Here is a 15,435-nt window from a genome sequence, read left to right on the forward strand (position 1 = left end):
CATCATTCTCCCAGGCTCCCATCCTGAACGTTTTTGACATTGTCACATCTCAAGGCACCACCCGTCTCCAGGCCTATCGTTGCCTGCAGGAGACTATTCCTACAGGTCAAACCCCACTCCAGGGCTCAGAACAGATTATCTAAAGTGATGCTGGAAGTGGCATTGTGACATGAAATAAAACTGAAGCTAATGAAAAAGATTAATTGGTGTTATTCCAGATGAGCAGCAATCGTTTCATGGGGCTTGTGGAGTCAAGGGATATGGGAAGAAGGCAGGCACGGGTTATTGATAGGGGACGATCAGCGATGATCATAATGAATGGCGGTGCTGGCTCGAAGGGCCGAATGGCCTCCTCCTGCACCTATGTTTCTATGTGTCCTGTCATTCACTCAAATCTGTCAGTTAACAATTCAATAGTTTCTTTTATTTTCACTTCTGAGGCATACCTTTATGACAAATATGTCGACTATAAGGGATTTTGTGGCATCCCAAAATTTGGAAAATTATAAGGGATTTTATACTTTTGGTTTCTCCTTCTCCTTCCTGTCCATTGTCTCATTTATATTCTCCACCTTTTCCCAGTCATTGCTGAAATTTTTGAGACTTCTGGTGCCATTGCAGCCATCTCATGCTGTAACTCTGCACAGCCAGTTATAAGCCACAAAAGCAATTATTCAGAAATTACCTGGAGCTATAACATTCTTCTGGCCACGTTTCCCCAAAAGAATGTGCATTTTAACGGGAGATAGACACAAAAAGTTGTAGCGGGTCAGACAGCATCTCTGGAGAAAAGGAATAGGTGACATTTCGGGTCAAGACCCTTCTTCAGATTGGACAGTCAATTTTATACCCCTGACTCTCCAGTCTGAAGAAGGGTCTCGACCCAAAACGTCACCGGGGGGGGGGGGGGGGTCAACATGGGGGGATCTTATAGAAACATATAAAATTATAAAAGGACTGGACAAGTTAGATGCAGGAAAAATGTTCCCAACGTTGGGCGAGTCCAGAACCAGGGTCCACAGTCTTAGAATGAATAAAGGGGAAGCCATTTAAGACTGAGGTGATAAAAAACTTTTTCATCCAGAGAGTTGTGAATATGTGGAATTCCCTGCCACAGAGGGCAGTGGAGGTCAAGTCACTGGATGGATTTAAGAGAGAGGTAGATAGAGCTCTAGGGGCTAGTGGAATCAAGGGATATGGGTAGAAGGCAGGCACGGGTTATTGATTGGGGACGATCAGCCATGATCACAATGAATGACGGTACTGGCTCAAAAGGCCGAATGGCCTCTTCCTGCACCTATTTTCTATGTTTCTATGTCACATATTCCTTTTCTCCAGAGATGCAGTCTGACCCGCTGATGTTAAGGGCCTGTCCCACTTGGCGACCTAATCCACGAGTTCTGGCGAGTTTGCCCTCGACTCATACTCGCAGCATGGTCTATATAGGAGGAGGTCTTCGTAACTCTCCTTCATGCTCGACAGTGGTCTCCGTATACTCAAGGCCTCAGCTAGGACGTGGCGTGTTTTTCAATGTGTTGAAAAATGTCCGCGAGTAAAAAAAGGTCGCCACGGAAAAGATCAATACTTTTTTTACTCATAGGTTTAGTAATAGTAGGTCGTAGTAGGTCGGCATGTTAATCGTAGGTAGTCGAGGGTAATCGAAGGTAGTCATAGATGGTCTTCATCATAGTCGAAGGGAGGTCGAAGGAGGTCGGCTTCACTCTCCACTATTCGGTGTCCAATTTTCCCGAAGTTAGTCGTAGCTAGTTGAAGCTGGTCTTCAACATAGTCGAAGGAACATGTCATTTTTTCAAACTCTACTAAACTCACCAATTAGGTCGCCCAAATGGGACAGCCCCTTTACTCCACCTTTTTGTGTCTCTTCGCTTTAAACCAGCATCTGCAGTTACTTGCTATGCATTTTAATGGGGTTCTAATTCATGTTTCATGTACTTAAAATACTAAATTTATAATTTAGCCAATTATATGTTTGTTTCAACTTACTATGTAAACATTGTTAAGTTAGTGGGTCTGATATTGCCATTCTTTAGAAACATGTAACTAACTAATATTACTTTTGGTTGAGATCCTGTTGGCAAGAAATGTTAATGATTTACATAAACTCAGTACATAGACATTGCATCTCTTTTGGTTTTATGCTGAAGTTTGAATAATGGGTGGTAATCTTGCATTAAAGGATAGATTAGAATGTAAACTAAATTATTTTATCTTCAAAGTAAACTTGGATTGCTCAGGGTGAGTTTGTTATGAGCAGTTTTATTAAAAGCCCCATTCGATAGTGTAGAGCGTATACCAAAGATCTCGCTCCGCTATAGGATCTTTGGCGTATACGAGGTAGCCTGAGGAACACGTAAATATGGGGAATAAGACAACCACTAGGTGTCAGTGCACTTTCGGGTTTGTAAATCAAAACAATTATATCTTCACCTGGTAAACTGAATGAAGAAGACTGTTAGCACCATTAATCTACTGTATATGGAGTGTTTAGTTATTCGTCCCTCACCTTGTCATCAATTATTTCTTAAATGATTCCAGTACTGTGCCGATTATACTCATATTCATCTCTCTATGATGTGGAGAACAACCTGCCCATACATGGGACCTGTATTCTGTTGCTGTACTCACCTTGTTTTTTAAAATAATTTTGTTTTTCTCTACTATTCACCATCATAATATCCTTCTCAAATCATAACTCAGTTGTCTTTATATCACGTTTATGTCTTTATATCACGTTTATTAATACCAACTTTATCCTGTCTTCACAAACTAGTCCTTCAATTTGGGGGTCTATCCCATCTCCAAGGATTGTGTAATTAGTCACCAACACTAGATAAAGTATCCAAATGATGTCTCCATTAGGACAGTTTGAGAATGATTCAGCATGGCTTGAACCCTGCCCTTTTGGTTAAACAGTTTAGAGTTCTTACCTATGTCACTGGGCACATGGAATCAATTGAAACTTATACTGTTTTTTAGTATGATCCCTGACCACTTCTCCAACATGCATTGAACATGCTACAGGCTGGGCATTTTATTTTTCTAGTTAGCATTACGCCACAATCCCCCTTGCCTTTTTTAATATTTAGTACCCGTTGGGTCCCAGTCACACAGGAGGCCTGGTCCCCCAATGCAACCCATTCCCCAACGCAATATTCTACCACTCATCCATAGCCCCTAACTGCGCAGGCGCGGCTCATTGGGGAAGGGGGGGAGGGAAATGGGGCGTGTGGCGGTGGGGAGGGGGTGTGGGGTCGGAAGGGAGGATGGGTGTGTGTGGACGGGGATGTGTAGGAGGGGAGGGTGGTGTAGGGGAGGGGGGTCGTGGGGGAGGGGGGTGTGTGGTGGTGGGAGGTGTGTATGTGGGTGGGAGGGGAGTTGTGGGGGGTATGTGGGCAAGAGGAGGGGTGTGTGGGGGAGGGGGCGTTGTGGGGGCCGGGGGGGGGGAGGGGGGTTGTGGAGGCGGGAGGGTTAGGCTGTGGGGGGGGGGGGGATTGTGGGGGAAGGGGGGTTGTGGGGGCGGAGGGGTGTGGGAGGGAGGTGTGTGGGGAGGGAAGGGTGCATGTGTGTGGGTGGGGGGGTGGGGGTGTGTGGGCAAGGGGGCTTGTGGGGGGAAGAAGTGTGAGGATGGTGGGGAGTTGTGGGGGGAGAGGGTTGTGCTGCCAAGGTGGGAAAGGGGTGTGAGCTCGGAGAAAAGACGGGGGAAGAGCCATGGGGAAAAGGGGGGCATCAAGGGGGAGGGGGGGAGGAGCCAGCGAGGGAGGACCAGAGGGGTAGTGGCTGGAATTGGCGTTGCGATGGGGACTCGCAGCGAGCACTGGTCGCTGGTCGTTCTCCTCCGCCGGGATCAGAATCTCTGCTTTCCGTTTGGTGACATTGGCGACATCTCCGACTCCAGGCTGGGCTGGGTCTCCGACGCTGGGCTGGGTCTCCAACGCTGGGCTGGGCTGGGTCGGGTCTCTGACGCTGGGCTGCTTGGGGCTAGGCTGCTTGGGGTTGGGCTGCTTGGGGCTGGACTTCTTGGGGTCCCTCCAAAAATTGTGTCCGGTTGGATACCTTCGCCGGCCATCCACCATTCAGTAAAGACGCGATGGCGTAGGAAGGGGCGGACCGTCCCGGGGAGTGACAGGGGAAGAGAGTAATCCCCAGGAGAAGAGAAGGATCTGTGCACGCACGGTTTTTAAGATTTTTAAACCTAACTAACTTTTACGAAATCCAACCGATCGGAACGAAATTTGGTGCACTTGCAGCACAAGAGAGCGGTGAGTGAACTGGCAAAAAATCCTAGCGCTATCGCGAACCATTTTTGCGCAAATAGAAAGGCCATGAAACCAGAAGACAACAAGATCAGAGTTTTAGTTATTTATAGATGAGTCAGTACATATAAGAGCTGAAAAGAACTTGGTGTCAGTTGTAACTTCAAAATACATTAAAAAATTTGCCACAGATACTTATGCCCAACAATATAACTGTGCAGTCTCTTTTGGTGATGTTGATGAAGAATAAAAATGAGCTATTACAACGGTTAACCCAGCGCTGAGCTAAAGGCCATTGAGAGAGCTGTGGAATGGTCCACCTGTAATATGTGGGAAATCCAATGTCACTGGTGATTATGTGCACAAGAAGTGTGTTCCACTGCAGCTCCTGACTGGCTGCATGCACAGTTGGAACTGCAGGTAGAATCACTGCAGAGCTATTGTTATGCTGAGGACATAGTGGATGTTACATTTAGCAAGTTGATCGCGCTGGAAGCAACGACTGCACATGTGGAAGAGCGGTGGATGAGTGGTAGGTGCAGACAAGTGGTGCAAAAGACTCCTGTGACCATCTGCCTCTCAAACAGATATATCCGATGGATTCTGTAAGGTGAAAAACATCAGCGACCAAGTTTGCAACAACGCAGTCCTGGTACAACTTTATATAAGATTGGTTTGGCCACAGATGGAATATTGTGTGCATTTCTGATCTCCCCACTATGGCAAACACATGACTGTGCTGGAGAGGGTGCAGAGTAGATTCACCAGCGTATTATTTGGAATGGAAGGTTTTATTTCTGATGAAAGACTGGACAGTCTGGGTTTGTTTTCCCGAGGGTGGAGGAGGCTGAGAGGGAGCCGATAAAGCGATAGCAAACTGCAAGAGGAATAGGTTGGTAGACATTGGAACACTTTATCCATGCCAGGGCTGTCCAAGACCTCAGTACATGGGTTTAAGGTGAGATCTGGGGACGGTTGCGTCTGGAACGTGTTGACTGGGAACGTGATGGTGGCAGGTACTCTCACAACAGTTAAGCATTTGGAAAGCTCATAATTTCTGAGGTACAAAGGACCACAGACAAGTGCTGATAAATTAAATTGGTTTAGATAGGAGTCAGCTTAGAGATGGTGGGCCGAAGGGTCTGTTTCTGTGCTGAATGATACTATGACTTGATGAAGAACTTACCCATGCCCCAGACAATCCAAGGGGCCAACGTACATGAACCCAAAAATACAGGTTTTGGATTAATTGCTCACTAATAATAGCTCTCCTTCATTGTTATATTGGAATTCCAAAGATTGACTACTCTCTGAGGTAAGAAATGTCTCCTTATTTTAGTCCTAAATAGGTTATCTTTCTTTTTGAGACTGTGACTCCCCAGTTGTAAACTTCTCCACGGAAACGTCCTTCCCATATCCTCCTGTACACCCTGTCTAAGGTAATTTTCAATCAGGTCATCTCCCGATTCTCCTGAATTGGAGAATAGAGGCCCAATTGTTTTCATTTGACCAACCTGCCATTCCAGAAGCCAGCCAAGTCAATCTGCATTGTACTCCTCTCAAGCAAATATATCTTTCTCGAGGAAAGGAAGTCAAAATTGTTTACATTTCTCCAGGTGAGCTCTATAACTGAAGAAAACTATTTTTATTCTTGTACTAAAATCCCTATCAAGAAATGCCAAATTCCTCATTCCCAGCTGCATCGGCACTTTAGATTTCAGTGACTTGCGCTCACTGAGTTCCAAGCTATCAATAAATTTGGTATTGTTATACTTGATCCTCTTGCCCAATTTGTTAATTAAGATTGTGATTAGTTGGGGCCCAAGCACTGATCCCTATGATGTACCATCAGACACAGCTTGCCAAACTAACTCATTTATTCTTCCTCTCTGTTACAGGTGTTAAACCACTATCCACCAAAAGCTAATATTTTTATGCCTGAATACCTGTGTTCTCATCCTCTTTGCCAACTTTCTGTGTGAAACACTTATCAAAAAACCTTGAAAATCCAAACACCCCACATCCACAGATGTTCCTCTTCTTCAGTTCTAAACTAAATAAGTCCTCAGAAATCTCCTTTAGATTCATCTACCATGATTTCCCTTTCATAAATCCATCTTAACTCTGCTCCATCATATTCTTTTCAAAACATCTTGACATTGCACCCTTCGTTAGAGATTCCAGTATTTTCCCAATTACCAGCCAAACAGATTGGTGATTCATGTTTTTTGGTTTCTCCCCTTAACTATTGGAGTCTCTTTGCTTACCTTCAATCTGCAGGAGCTATTTCAGAATCTGGAATTTTGAAGATGATAACCAGAGCCAACATTATCTACTATGTCAAAGTTTCCAGAAAGATTGGAGTCAATTATACATTCTCACTGAATAAAATAGCAAACAGAAACGGGATGGCCAAGAAAACAGGAGTGCAAGAAGTCAAGAGTCAAGTCAAGAGTGTTTTATTGTCATATGTCCCAGATAGGACAATGAAATTCTTGCTTGCTGCAGCACAACAGAATATGTAAACATAATACATAACGGGAGGGAAAAAAAAGCTCAGTGTGTATATATACACATTCACACATACTCAATAAATAAACAAATATAGTGCAATAATAATATAGTCTGTTATAGTTCAGAGCATATTTGCTGTTGTGTTTAATAGCCTGATGGCTGTAGGGAAGAAGCTGTTCCTGAACCTGGTCGTTACAGTTTTCCGACTCCTGTACCTTTTTGTCAGCAGAGCAACAGAACAGAATCAGAACAAATCATATGTAAGTCAGATAATGTATTTTCAGGTAGTTGTGCACTATTTTAGTTTAACACTTTTGTCCATGTTTTTCTAACAGACAAATTACTGTCCTTGTGTATTCTGGCTTTTGAACCTCTCAACACTGCGACAGGCAAAGACCAGTGTCTGGCCAGCATCGAGGAGACTTTGTTCCAGCCTATCTGGGTGTTCCTTTTGGCTCTCTTTAGGTATTGCAATGAGAAGAATGAGAATCTGTTTGTTTGTTTTTTAATTTCAAACAGTTTAATGCTTTAGAGATTAAATTAATTTGGTTATGAACATTGTTGTTTAAAAAAAAGTGTTTGAATATTTGCTGTATAAGTTATATACAGTCATACAGCGTGGAAACAGGCCCTTCGGCCCAACTTGCCCACACCGGCCAACATGTCCCAGCTACACTAGTCCCACCTGCCTGCGTTTGGCTTGTATTACTCCAAACCTGTCCTATCCATGTATCTATCTAACTGTTTCTTAAACGTTTGTATAGTCCCTGCCTCAACTACCTCCTCTGGCAGATCATTCCATACACACGCCACCCTTTGTGTGAAAAAGTTATCCCTTAGATTCCTATTAAATCTTTTCTAAATCTAAACACATGTCCTCTGGACCTTGATTCCCCTAATTTGGGCAATATCTACACTTTTTTCTATTTCCAACAAAGAACATGATGCACAGGCAGCTACCAAATTGGAAGCATTTGATCGTGTAATTCCATTTAACAAGAGTCAAAGCAATGTGTTTCCCCACCATTGATCATGTTACCAATAGCTTCATCCCCAGTTTTCAAAGGTTCTTTCCCACACCACTTCATCTCACAGGTAGACTTCAGACTATTGTAGTCTTCAGACTAGTCTGACGAAGAGTCTCGACCCGAAACGTCACCCATTCCTTCTCTCCAGAGATGCTGCCTGTCCCGCTGAGTTACTCCAGCTTTGTGTCACCAGCATCTGCAGTTCCTTCCTACACAATTTGTCTGCCCCCACATCTCCTCAAGGTATGTCTATTTTGAAGAAGTTTCCCTTCTCACTCATACGAGAGTTCTGCAACATCTTCTAGTTCGAAGAAGGATCTCGATCCGAAACGTCACCCATTCCTTCTCTCCAGAGATGCTGTCTGTCCCGCTGAGTTAACCAGCTTTGTGTCGATCTTCGGTTTAAACCACCATCTGCAGTTCCTTCCTACCCACTTCATCTCACTGTTCTTCAGCACATGTTTCAAAATCTGCCTTAATTAAGACTCATTGGTCATCATCCCTGGTGTTCAGTTGTGATCAGTCAGAGCTCCTGCCTCGCAGCGCCAGGGACCTGGGTTCAATCTTGGCTTTGGGTTTAATCGAGTGGATTCAGCAGGTCATGTGGCAATCGTGGCAAGATTAGAAGAATCAGTGTTTTAGATCATAACACGACTATTATGATCTCAGATCCAGACATTCTGTAAAGAGTATTGATAAAAATTCACCTTCATAATTGTCTTTAGTATCTCCAGGGGTGTGTGATATTTGGATCAGATGTCTAAATTTCTCAAATCTGTCTTCATCTTGCTCATGTTTGAGTTAAACCGAGGAGCAAGCAGACAATCCATTTTCAGTTTCAAATATTTTAAAGAGGCTGATGGTATTTTTTATTTAATGATGGCAGGCTAGGTTTTCCTCAATTCTGGGGTCCTCTGACTAAACAGAGATAAAGAAGATTCATTCCTTTACAGCACTGACTGTGTGTTAGGACGTCAAGGAAGAGTTCAATTTCTCTTCTTGTCATCATCCCCCAACCCCATGGGACAGGCAGCATCTCTGGAGAGAAGGAATGGGTGACGTTTCTCTCCTTCTTTCCAGAAACGCTGAATTACTCCAGCTTTTTTGTGTCCCTATCTTCGGTTTCTAAGGTCTGTTTATTGTCACGTGTACCAATTGAGGTACAGTGAAACTCGAATTACGATACAGCCATACTAAGCAACAAGACATACAACAGCATACAGTGCATTCAGAAAGTATTCAGACCCCTTCACCTTTTCCACATTTTGTTACGTTACAGCATTCTATTTTTTTTGTAATCATCAATCTATACACAATACCCCATAATAAAACAAAGCGAAAACAGGTGGTTAGAAATTTTTGCAAAGTAATTAAAAATAAATAACTGAAATATCACATTTACATAAGTATTCAGACCCTTCACTCAGTATTTTGTTGAGGCACCTTTGGCAGCAAATACAGCCTCAAGTCTTCTTGGGTATGACGCCACAAGCTTAACACACCTGTATTTGGGTAATTTCTCCCATTCTTCTCTGGAGATCCTCTCAAGCTCTGTCAGGTTGGATGGGGAGCGTCAATGTACAGCTATTTTCAGGTCCCTCCAGAGATATTCACTCGGGTTCAAGTCCGGAATCTGGCTGGGCCACTCAAGGACATCCACAGACTTGTCATGAAGCCACTACTGCGTTGCCTTGGCTGTGTGCTTCAGATCGTTGCCCTGATGGAAGGTGAACCTCCGCCCCAGTCTGAGGTCCTGAACGCTCTGGAGCAGGTTTTCAACAAGGATCTATCTGTAATTTGCTCCGTTCATCTTTCCCTCGATCCTGACTAGCCTCCCAGTTCCTGCCGCTGAAAAACATCCCCACAGCATGATGCTGCCACCATCATGCTTCACCGTAGATATGGTATTGGGCAGGTGATGAGCGGTGCCTGGTTTCCTCCAGACGTGACACTTGTCATTCAGGCAAAGAGTTCAATCTTGGTTTCATCAGACCAGAGAATCTTGTTTAGGTTCCTTTTGGCAAACTCCAAGCAGCTGTCATGCGCCTTTTACTGAGGAGTGGCTTCCGTCTGGCCACTCTACCATAAAGGCCTGATTGGTGGAGTGCTGCAGATATAGTTGTCCTTCTGGAAGTTTCTCCCATCTCCACAAAGGAACTCTGGAGCTCTGTCAGAGTGACCATCGGGTTCTTGGTCACCTCCCTGACCAAGGCCCTTCTGCCCCGATTGCTCAGTTTGGCCGGGTCACCAGCTCAATGAAGATTCCTGGTGGTTTCAAAGTTCTTCCATTTAAGAATGACGAAGACCACTGTGCTCTTTGGGACTTGCAATGCTGCAACACAATCCTGTCTCAGAGGTCTACGGACAATTTCTTCGTCCTCATGGCTTGGTTTTTGCTCTGACATGCACTGTCAACTGCAGGACCTGGTGTGTGCCTTTCCAAATCATGTACAATCAATTTAATTTACCACAGGTAGATTCCAATCAGGTTGTTGAAACATCTCAAGGATAATCAATGGAAACAGGGTGCACCTAAGCTCAATTTTTAGTGTCATAGCAAAGGGTCTGAATACTTATGTATATGTAATATTTCAGTTATTTGTTTTTAATTACTGTGCAAATATTTCTAAACACCTACTGTCGCGTTTATATTATGAGGTATTGTGTGTTGATTGATGATAAAAAAAATAATTTAATCCATTTTAGAAAGGGCCTGTTCCACTTTCACGACCTAATTCACGACCTTTTTTACTCATGGGCATTTTTCATCGGGCTAGAAAAAAAATGCCCCAACCTACTTGATGCCACGAGTACCTACGACTAGCATCACGACCTACCTACGACCTCGTGACAACCATACTGCAAGTATGAGTCAAGGGCAAACTCGGCAGAGGTCATGAATTAGGTCGTGAAAATGGGACAGGCCCTTAAAGCTGTAACGTAATAAAATTAGAAAAAAAAGTGAATGTGTCTGAATACTTTCTGAATGCACTGTAAAAGTTAACATAAACATCCACCACAGTGGATTCCCAACATTCCTCACTGATGGAAGGCAATAAACTCTAAGCTTCTTCCTCTTCCTCCTTCTGAAGTTCCTTCCGACACATCCCCCAACTCCAATCAGTTTGTATATTAGATCTGTCAAATCTGGTGTCTGAAGGAAAGAAACAAAATATCAGCATGGGTTCTTTTCAGAGATCCCAGAATTTTTTTTAAAAAAGCAAGCCTGAACATGAGGAAAATAAAGAATTTTGGGACCCTATCCAAAACATTACCTCCTGGACTGACCCATTAATGTCAATAAACAATAGGCCATAGGTGCAGGAGTAGGCTGTTCGGCCCTTTGAGCCAGCACCACCATTCACTGTGATCATGGCTGATCATCCACATTCAGTACCCCATTCCTGCCTTCTCACCATATCCCCTAACTCCGCTTTCTTTAAGAGCTCTATCTATATCTCTTGAAAGCATCCAGAGAATTGGCCTCCACTGCCTTCTGATGCAGCGAATTCCACAGATTCACAACTCTCTGGGTGAAATGTTTTTCCTCATCTCCGTTCTAAATGGCCTACCACTTATTCTTAAACTGTGGCCCCTGGTTCTGGACTCCCCCACATCGGGAACATGTTTCCTGCCTCTAGCGTATCCAATCCTTTAATCCCGGGAATTATCCTTGTGAACCTACGCTGCACTCCCTCAATATCAAGAATGTCCTTCCTCAAATTTGGAGACCAAAATTGCACACAACACTCCAGGTGTGGTCTCACTAGGGCCCTGTACACCTGCAGAAGGACCTCTTTGCTCCTATACTCAACTCCTCTTGTTATGAAGGCCAACATGCTATTAGATTTCTTCATTGCTTGCTGTACCTGCATGCTTACTTTCAGTAAGTGATGAACAGGTACCCCCAGATCTCTTTGCACTTCCCTTTTTCCCAACTTGACACCATTCAGATAATAATCTGCCTTCCTGTTGTTGCCACAAAAGTGGATAACCTCACATTTATCCACATTAAACTGCATCTGCCATGCATCCGCCCACTCACCCAACCTGTCCAAGTCAACCTGCATCCTCATAGCATCCTCCTCACAGTTCACACTGCCACCCAGCTTTGTGTCATCTGCAAATTTGCCTATGTTACTTTGAATCCCTTCATCTAAATCCTTGATGTATATTGTAACCTGTTTTGTCAGAATTGCTCCGCTCTAAATGAATTGTCATCCTGCCTGAAATAATGCAGGGACCTAAGGTGGTGGAGAATGTTAAATTTGTTGAAACTTTCATTCTTTATTCTTTTAGAAGAGTGAATACACAGAGAGAAATGGCACTCGACAAAAGCATGCAGTTGTACATGTCAGCTGGGCCAGCAGATATTGGGGTTACGGCTAAACTCTTCCCCAAGGAATCCGCCTCCTCAAATGATTCCTATCCATATGAAGTAGCGGTAAAAGAATTGAGGTTAATAACCAAAGAATATTGTCCACAAAAAAAACTTGAATGTATTGGTAAGCATTAAAAAGAAATTGCTGCAATTTTTTTAATCTATTTCTTTAACAGATGGTGAGAATTGTTTTCGAAATAATTCAGCGTCCTAACTGTCTCTGCTATTTATTTTCACTCTTAAGTTACAATTTAACTGCTTATAAAAATCTGTGTAAATGCATGAAATATTCAGCAGTTAGGTCAACATCTTTGACGAGACCAACTTAAAATTTCAGCTATATGCCTAATGTAAACTAGAAGAGCTTATGGATGACAAAAGTATCATGAAATCTGCAAATTTATAGAACAAATACAAATCCTACAATTAGCATAGCTGAAGTGGGAAACAAGAATGGCAGAGGTCAGATATGCATATTGACATTGAAGAACCATGTTGAGAGAAATGAAATAAAAGTATAATTTACAGTGAAGCATTTATAGGTATGGGTGCAAAACAGCTGAAAGAGGGTAGACACAAAATGCTGGAGTAACTCAGCGGGACAGGCAGCATCTCTGGAATGAAGGAATGGGTGACATTTCGGGTCGAGACCCTTCTTCAGAGGGTAACAGCAAAAATAATGTTCAGTGGCTTTGGAGCCAGGTAGAAGTAAAGATCAAAATAGCTCCACTGCATATAAAAGTCAAAAGCATGGTTTTCCTGGTGCTGTGTCGAGGGTGGTTCCTGTTTGAAATGCAAATCTACCCTTGGTCCTCTCCCTGACTAATTTGTTTGCACAGATGTTGTGTAATGCAGAATGTTTCCAATATTTTCTATTTCAGTTATGAAATTCCAATTATACAAACGTGCTGCTTGTTCTTTTGATAATTGATGTTGTATCCATATTATTCTCAGCAGTTTATTTTTCCATCCCTGCTCTAGTGTCAGTTAAAGAAGATAGACACAAAATGCTGAAGTAACTTAGCGGGACAGGCAGCATCTCTGGAGAGAAGGAACGAGTGACGTTTCGGGTCGAGTCCGACTTCTTCAGACTAGATAAACATGATATAGTACAATATGAATTAGCGTCCATTCTTCAGTCTTGAGCAGCACTGTTGAATAATTTAACCATTTTTAAAAATTAAATTACTAGTGAATTATATACCAAATCTACTTATTTAAAACCAAGCCTGGTCACCATTAGAATTTGTTCAGTCCTGATGCCTGAAAATAGCATTGTTCAAAAACATTAAGTGGGATGATTGGTAACACCCAAAAATGGATGTGTAGGGGATTAAACAAATTAATATCTTTACATTTTTTTAAACTACTGCAATTTATCCAGTTTTAACTTCAAGGAATCAAGAAATGCACAGCCTATCTACACTGAAGTGGCAGATTGGTAGCTTGTATATTTGGATGAGGTTGTCTGCCTCTGACCAATGGTGATTTTGAGGTCTAAAGGGCCTGTCCCACTTGGGCGACTTAATCCACGAGTTCTGGCGAGTTTGCCCTCGACATACTTACAGCATGGTCGACACGAGGTCATAGGAGGTCTTCGTAACTCTTCTTCATGATCAAGAGTAGTCTCCGCGTACTCGAGGCCTCAGCTAGGTCGCAGGGTTTTTTTCAATATATAAAAAAATGCCCACGAGTAAAAAAAGGTCGCCATGGAAAAAATCGTTACTTTTTTTACTCATTGGTTTAGTCGTAGTAGGTTGGCATGTTAGTCGTAGGTAATCAAGGGTAGTCAAAGGTAGTCGTAGATAGTCATCATAGTCGAAGGGAGGTCGAAGGAGATCGAAGGAGGTCGTCTTCACTCTCCACTATTCGGTGTCCAATTTTCCCGACGTTAGTCGTTGCTAGTCGAAGCTGGTCTTCAACATAGTCGAAGGAGGTGGAAGGAGGTCTTCTCCATAGTCGAAGGAGGTCTTCAACATGACATTTTTTTCAAACTCTTCCAAACTCGCCAATTAGGTCGCCCAAGTGGAACAGCCCCTTAATAATCACTAGCTAGGTTTCTTAGGACATTGGAATCCCAAAAGCAGAGAGGGGACGAGGAAACCTTGAGATAAAGGTTAAATGCCATTACAGGAAAGATGCAATCTCCAACCATGTGCCCACCCCTCCTCTCAGACCTACTTTTCATCGGGGCAGTATCAGTTAATGGTCATAACAATCCAGTGACTGCTTCAATTTTTTTTATTCTGATATGATTCAATATATGATTCTGCAACAATTTTTGCAATACTGTTCGTGTGATTGCTGTTCTGCAAACAGTAAACCTTTTCCAGATATTGTTCATCAACATAATACTTCTTAAAGGACAGCTTCTTAATGACGGAAAAATAATTCTTGCTGCATGACATAAGATTGATAAATGAAAAATAAATTAGCTGGTTTCGCACATTTCCTTAGTTATTTAAAGGTTTGGGCTGTACAATTTATTTTAATGTTAATGCTTAGTGCAAAATGTATGAATAATTTAACTTTAACAATATTATCTTTTTGCTACAGTGCGAACACTTCGTCTTATCTGTGAATGTGCTGAATATTATTGCAACTCTAATGAAGCTGGTGCAATCCATGTTACTTCTGCAATGTAAGTGTAGTATATTTGCAGATTACAAAACTTAAATGCTTGTCATTCTATCAACAAACCTTTGGACAATCTTCCAAGGGTAATATAATTTCTTGCACGTTGCTAATCAGATCTGGATTTATTCTGATGATGGTCAGCTTGGCCATCTCAAGTTATAATCTTTATGTCCTTTTGTGTCCTCAGTCCCAGAAACTTCTCTCGACTCTAGAAATACTTTATGTTACTAACTTTGTTCACCATATATTTTTCTCAGTCGTCCTATGCTTACAACAGATTTAGCTGTCAATCTACTGTCTGAACGTGACATGTAAACATTTTGGCGCTCATCGCCACTGAAGTCCCGGAAAACCTACATGTTTTTTTCAATAAACTTTCCAGCGCTCCCTGTCATTTAAATTAGTGGGCCAAATTGTCAATGAAACCTCAATGCAAATTGCAAGTATGTGTGTTGAATAATCCCCATGAAAAATAAGAAATAGTGAATTTGTAAAACAAAACAGAAAATGGTGGAAAAACTCAGTAAATCAGGCAGCTGTTGGAGGAATTCAGTGGGCAAGGCAGTAAAATGGACAGACAGCGCTTCAGTCTGAAGATGAA

At 42.6% G+C, this 15,435-nt stretch overlaps 1 protein-coding gene across 1 annotated transcript in view; it reads left to right on the forward strand.

Annotated features, from left to right (window-relative positions):
* Positions 1–15,435, forward strand: part of vps9d1 (VPS9 domain containing 1) — a 78,606-nt gene that overhangs the window by 34,705 nt on the left and 28,466 nt on the right. Inside the window, exons 11-13 of the mRNA XM_033035753.1 lie at positions 7,124–7,253; positions 12,116–12,321; positions 14,754–14,838. Of these exons, the coding sequence (XP_032891644.1) occupies positions 7,124–7,253; positions 12,116–12,321; positions 14,754–14,838 (421 nt within the window). The remainder of the gene's footprint in view (positions 1–7,123; positions 7,254–12,115; positions 12,322–14,753; positions 14,839–15,435) is intronic.

This window comes from Amblyraja radiata, chromosome 17 (genome assembly GCF_010909765.2).
Source record: "Amblyraja radiata isolate CabotCenter1 chromosome 17, sAmbRad1.1.pri, whole genome shotgun sequence".
In the NCBI taxonomy this organism is placed as follows: domain Eukaryota; kingdom Metazoa; phylum Chordata; class Chondrichthyes; order Rajiformes; family Rajidae; genus Amblyraja; species Amblyraja radiata.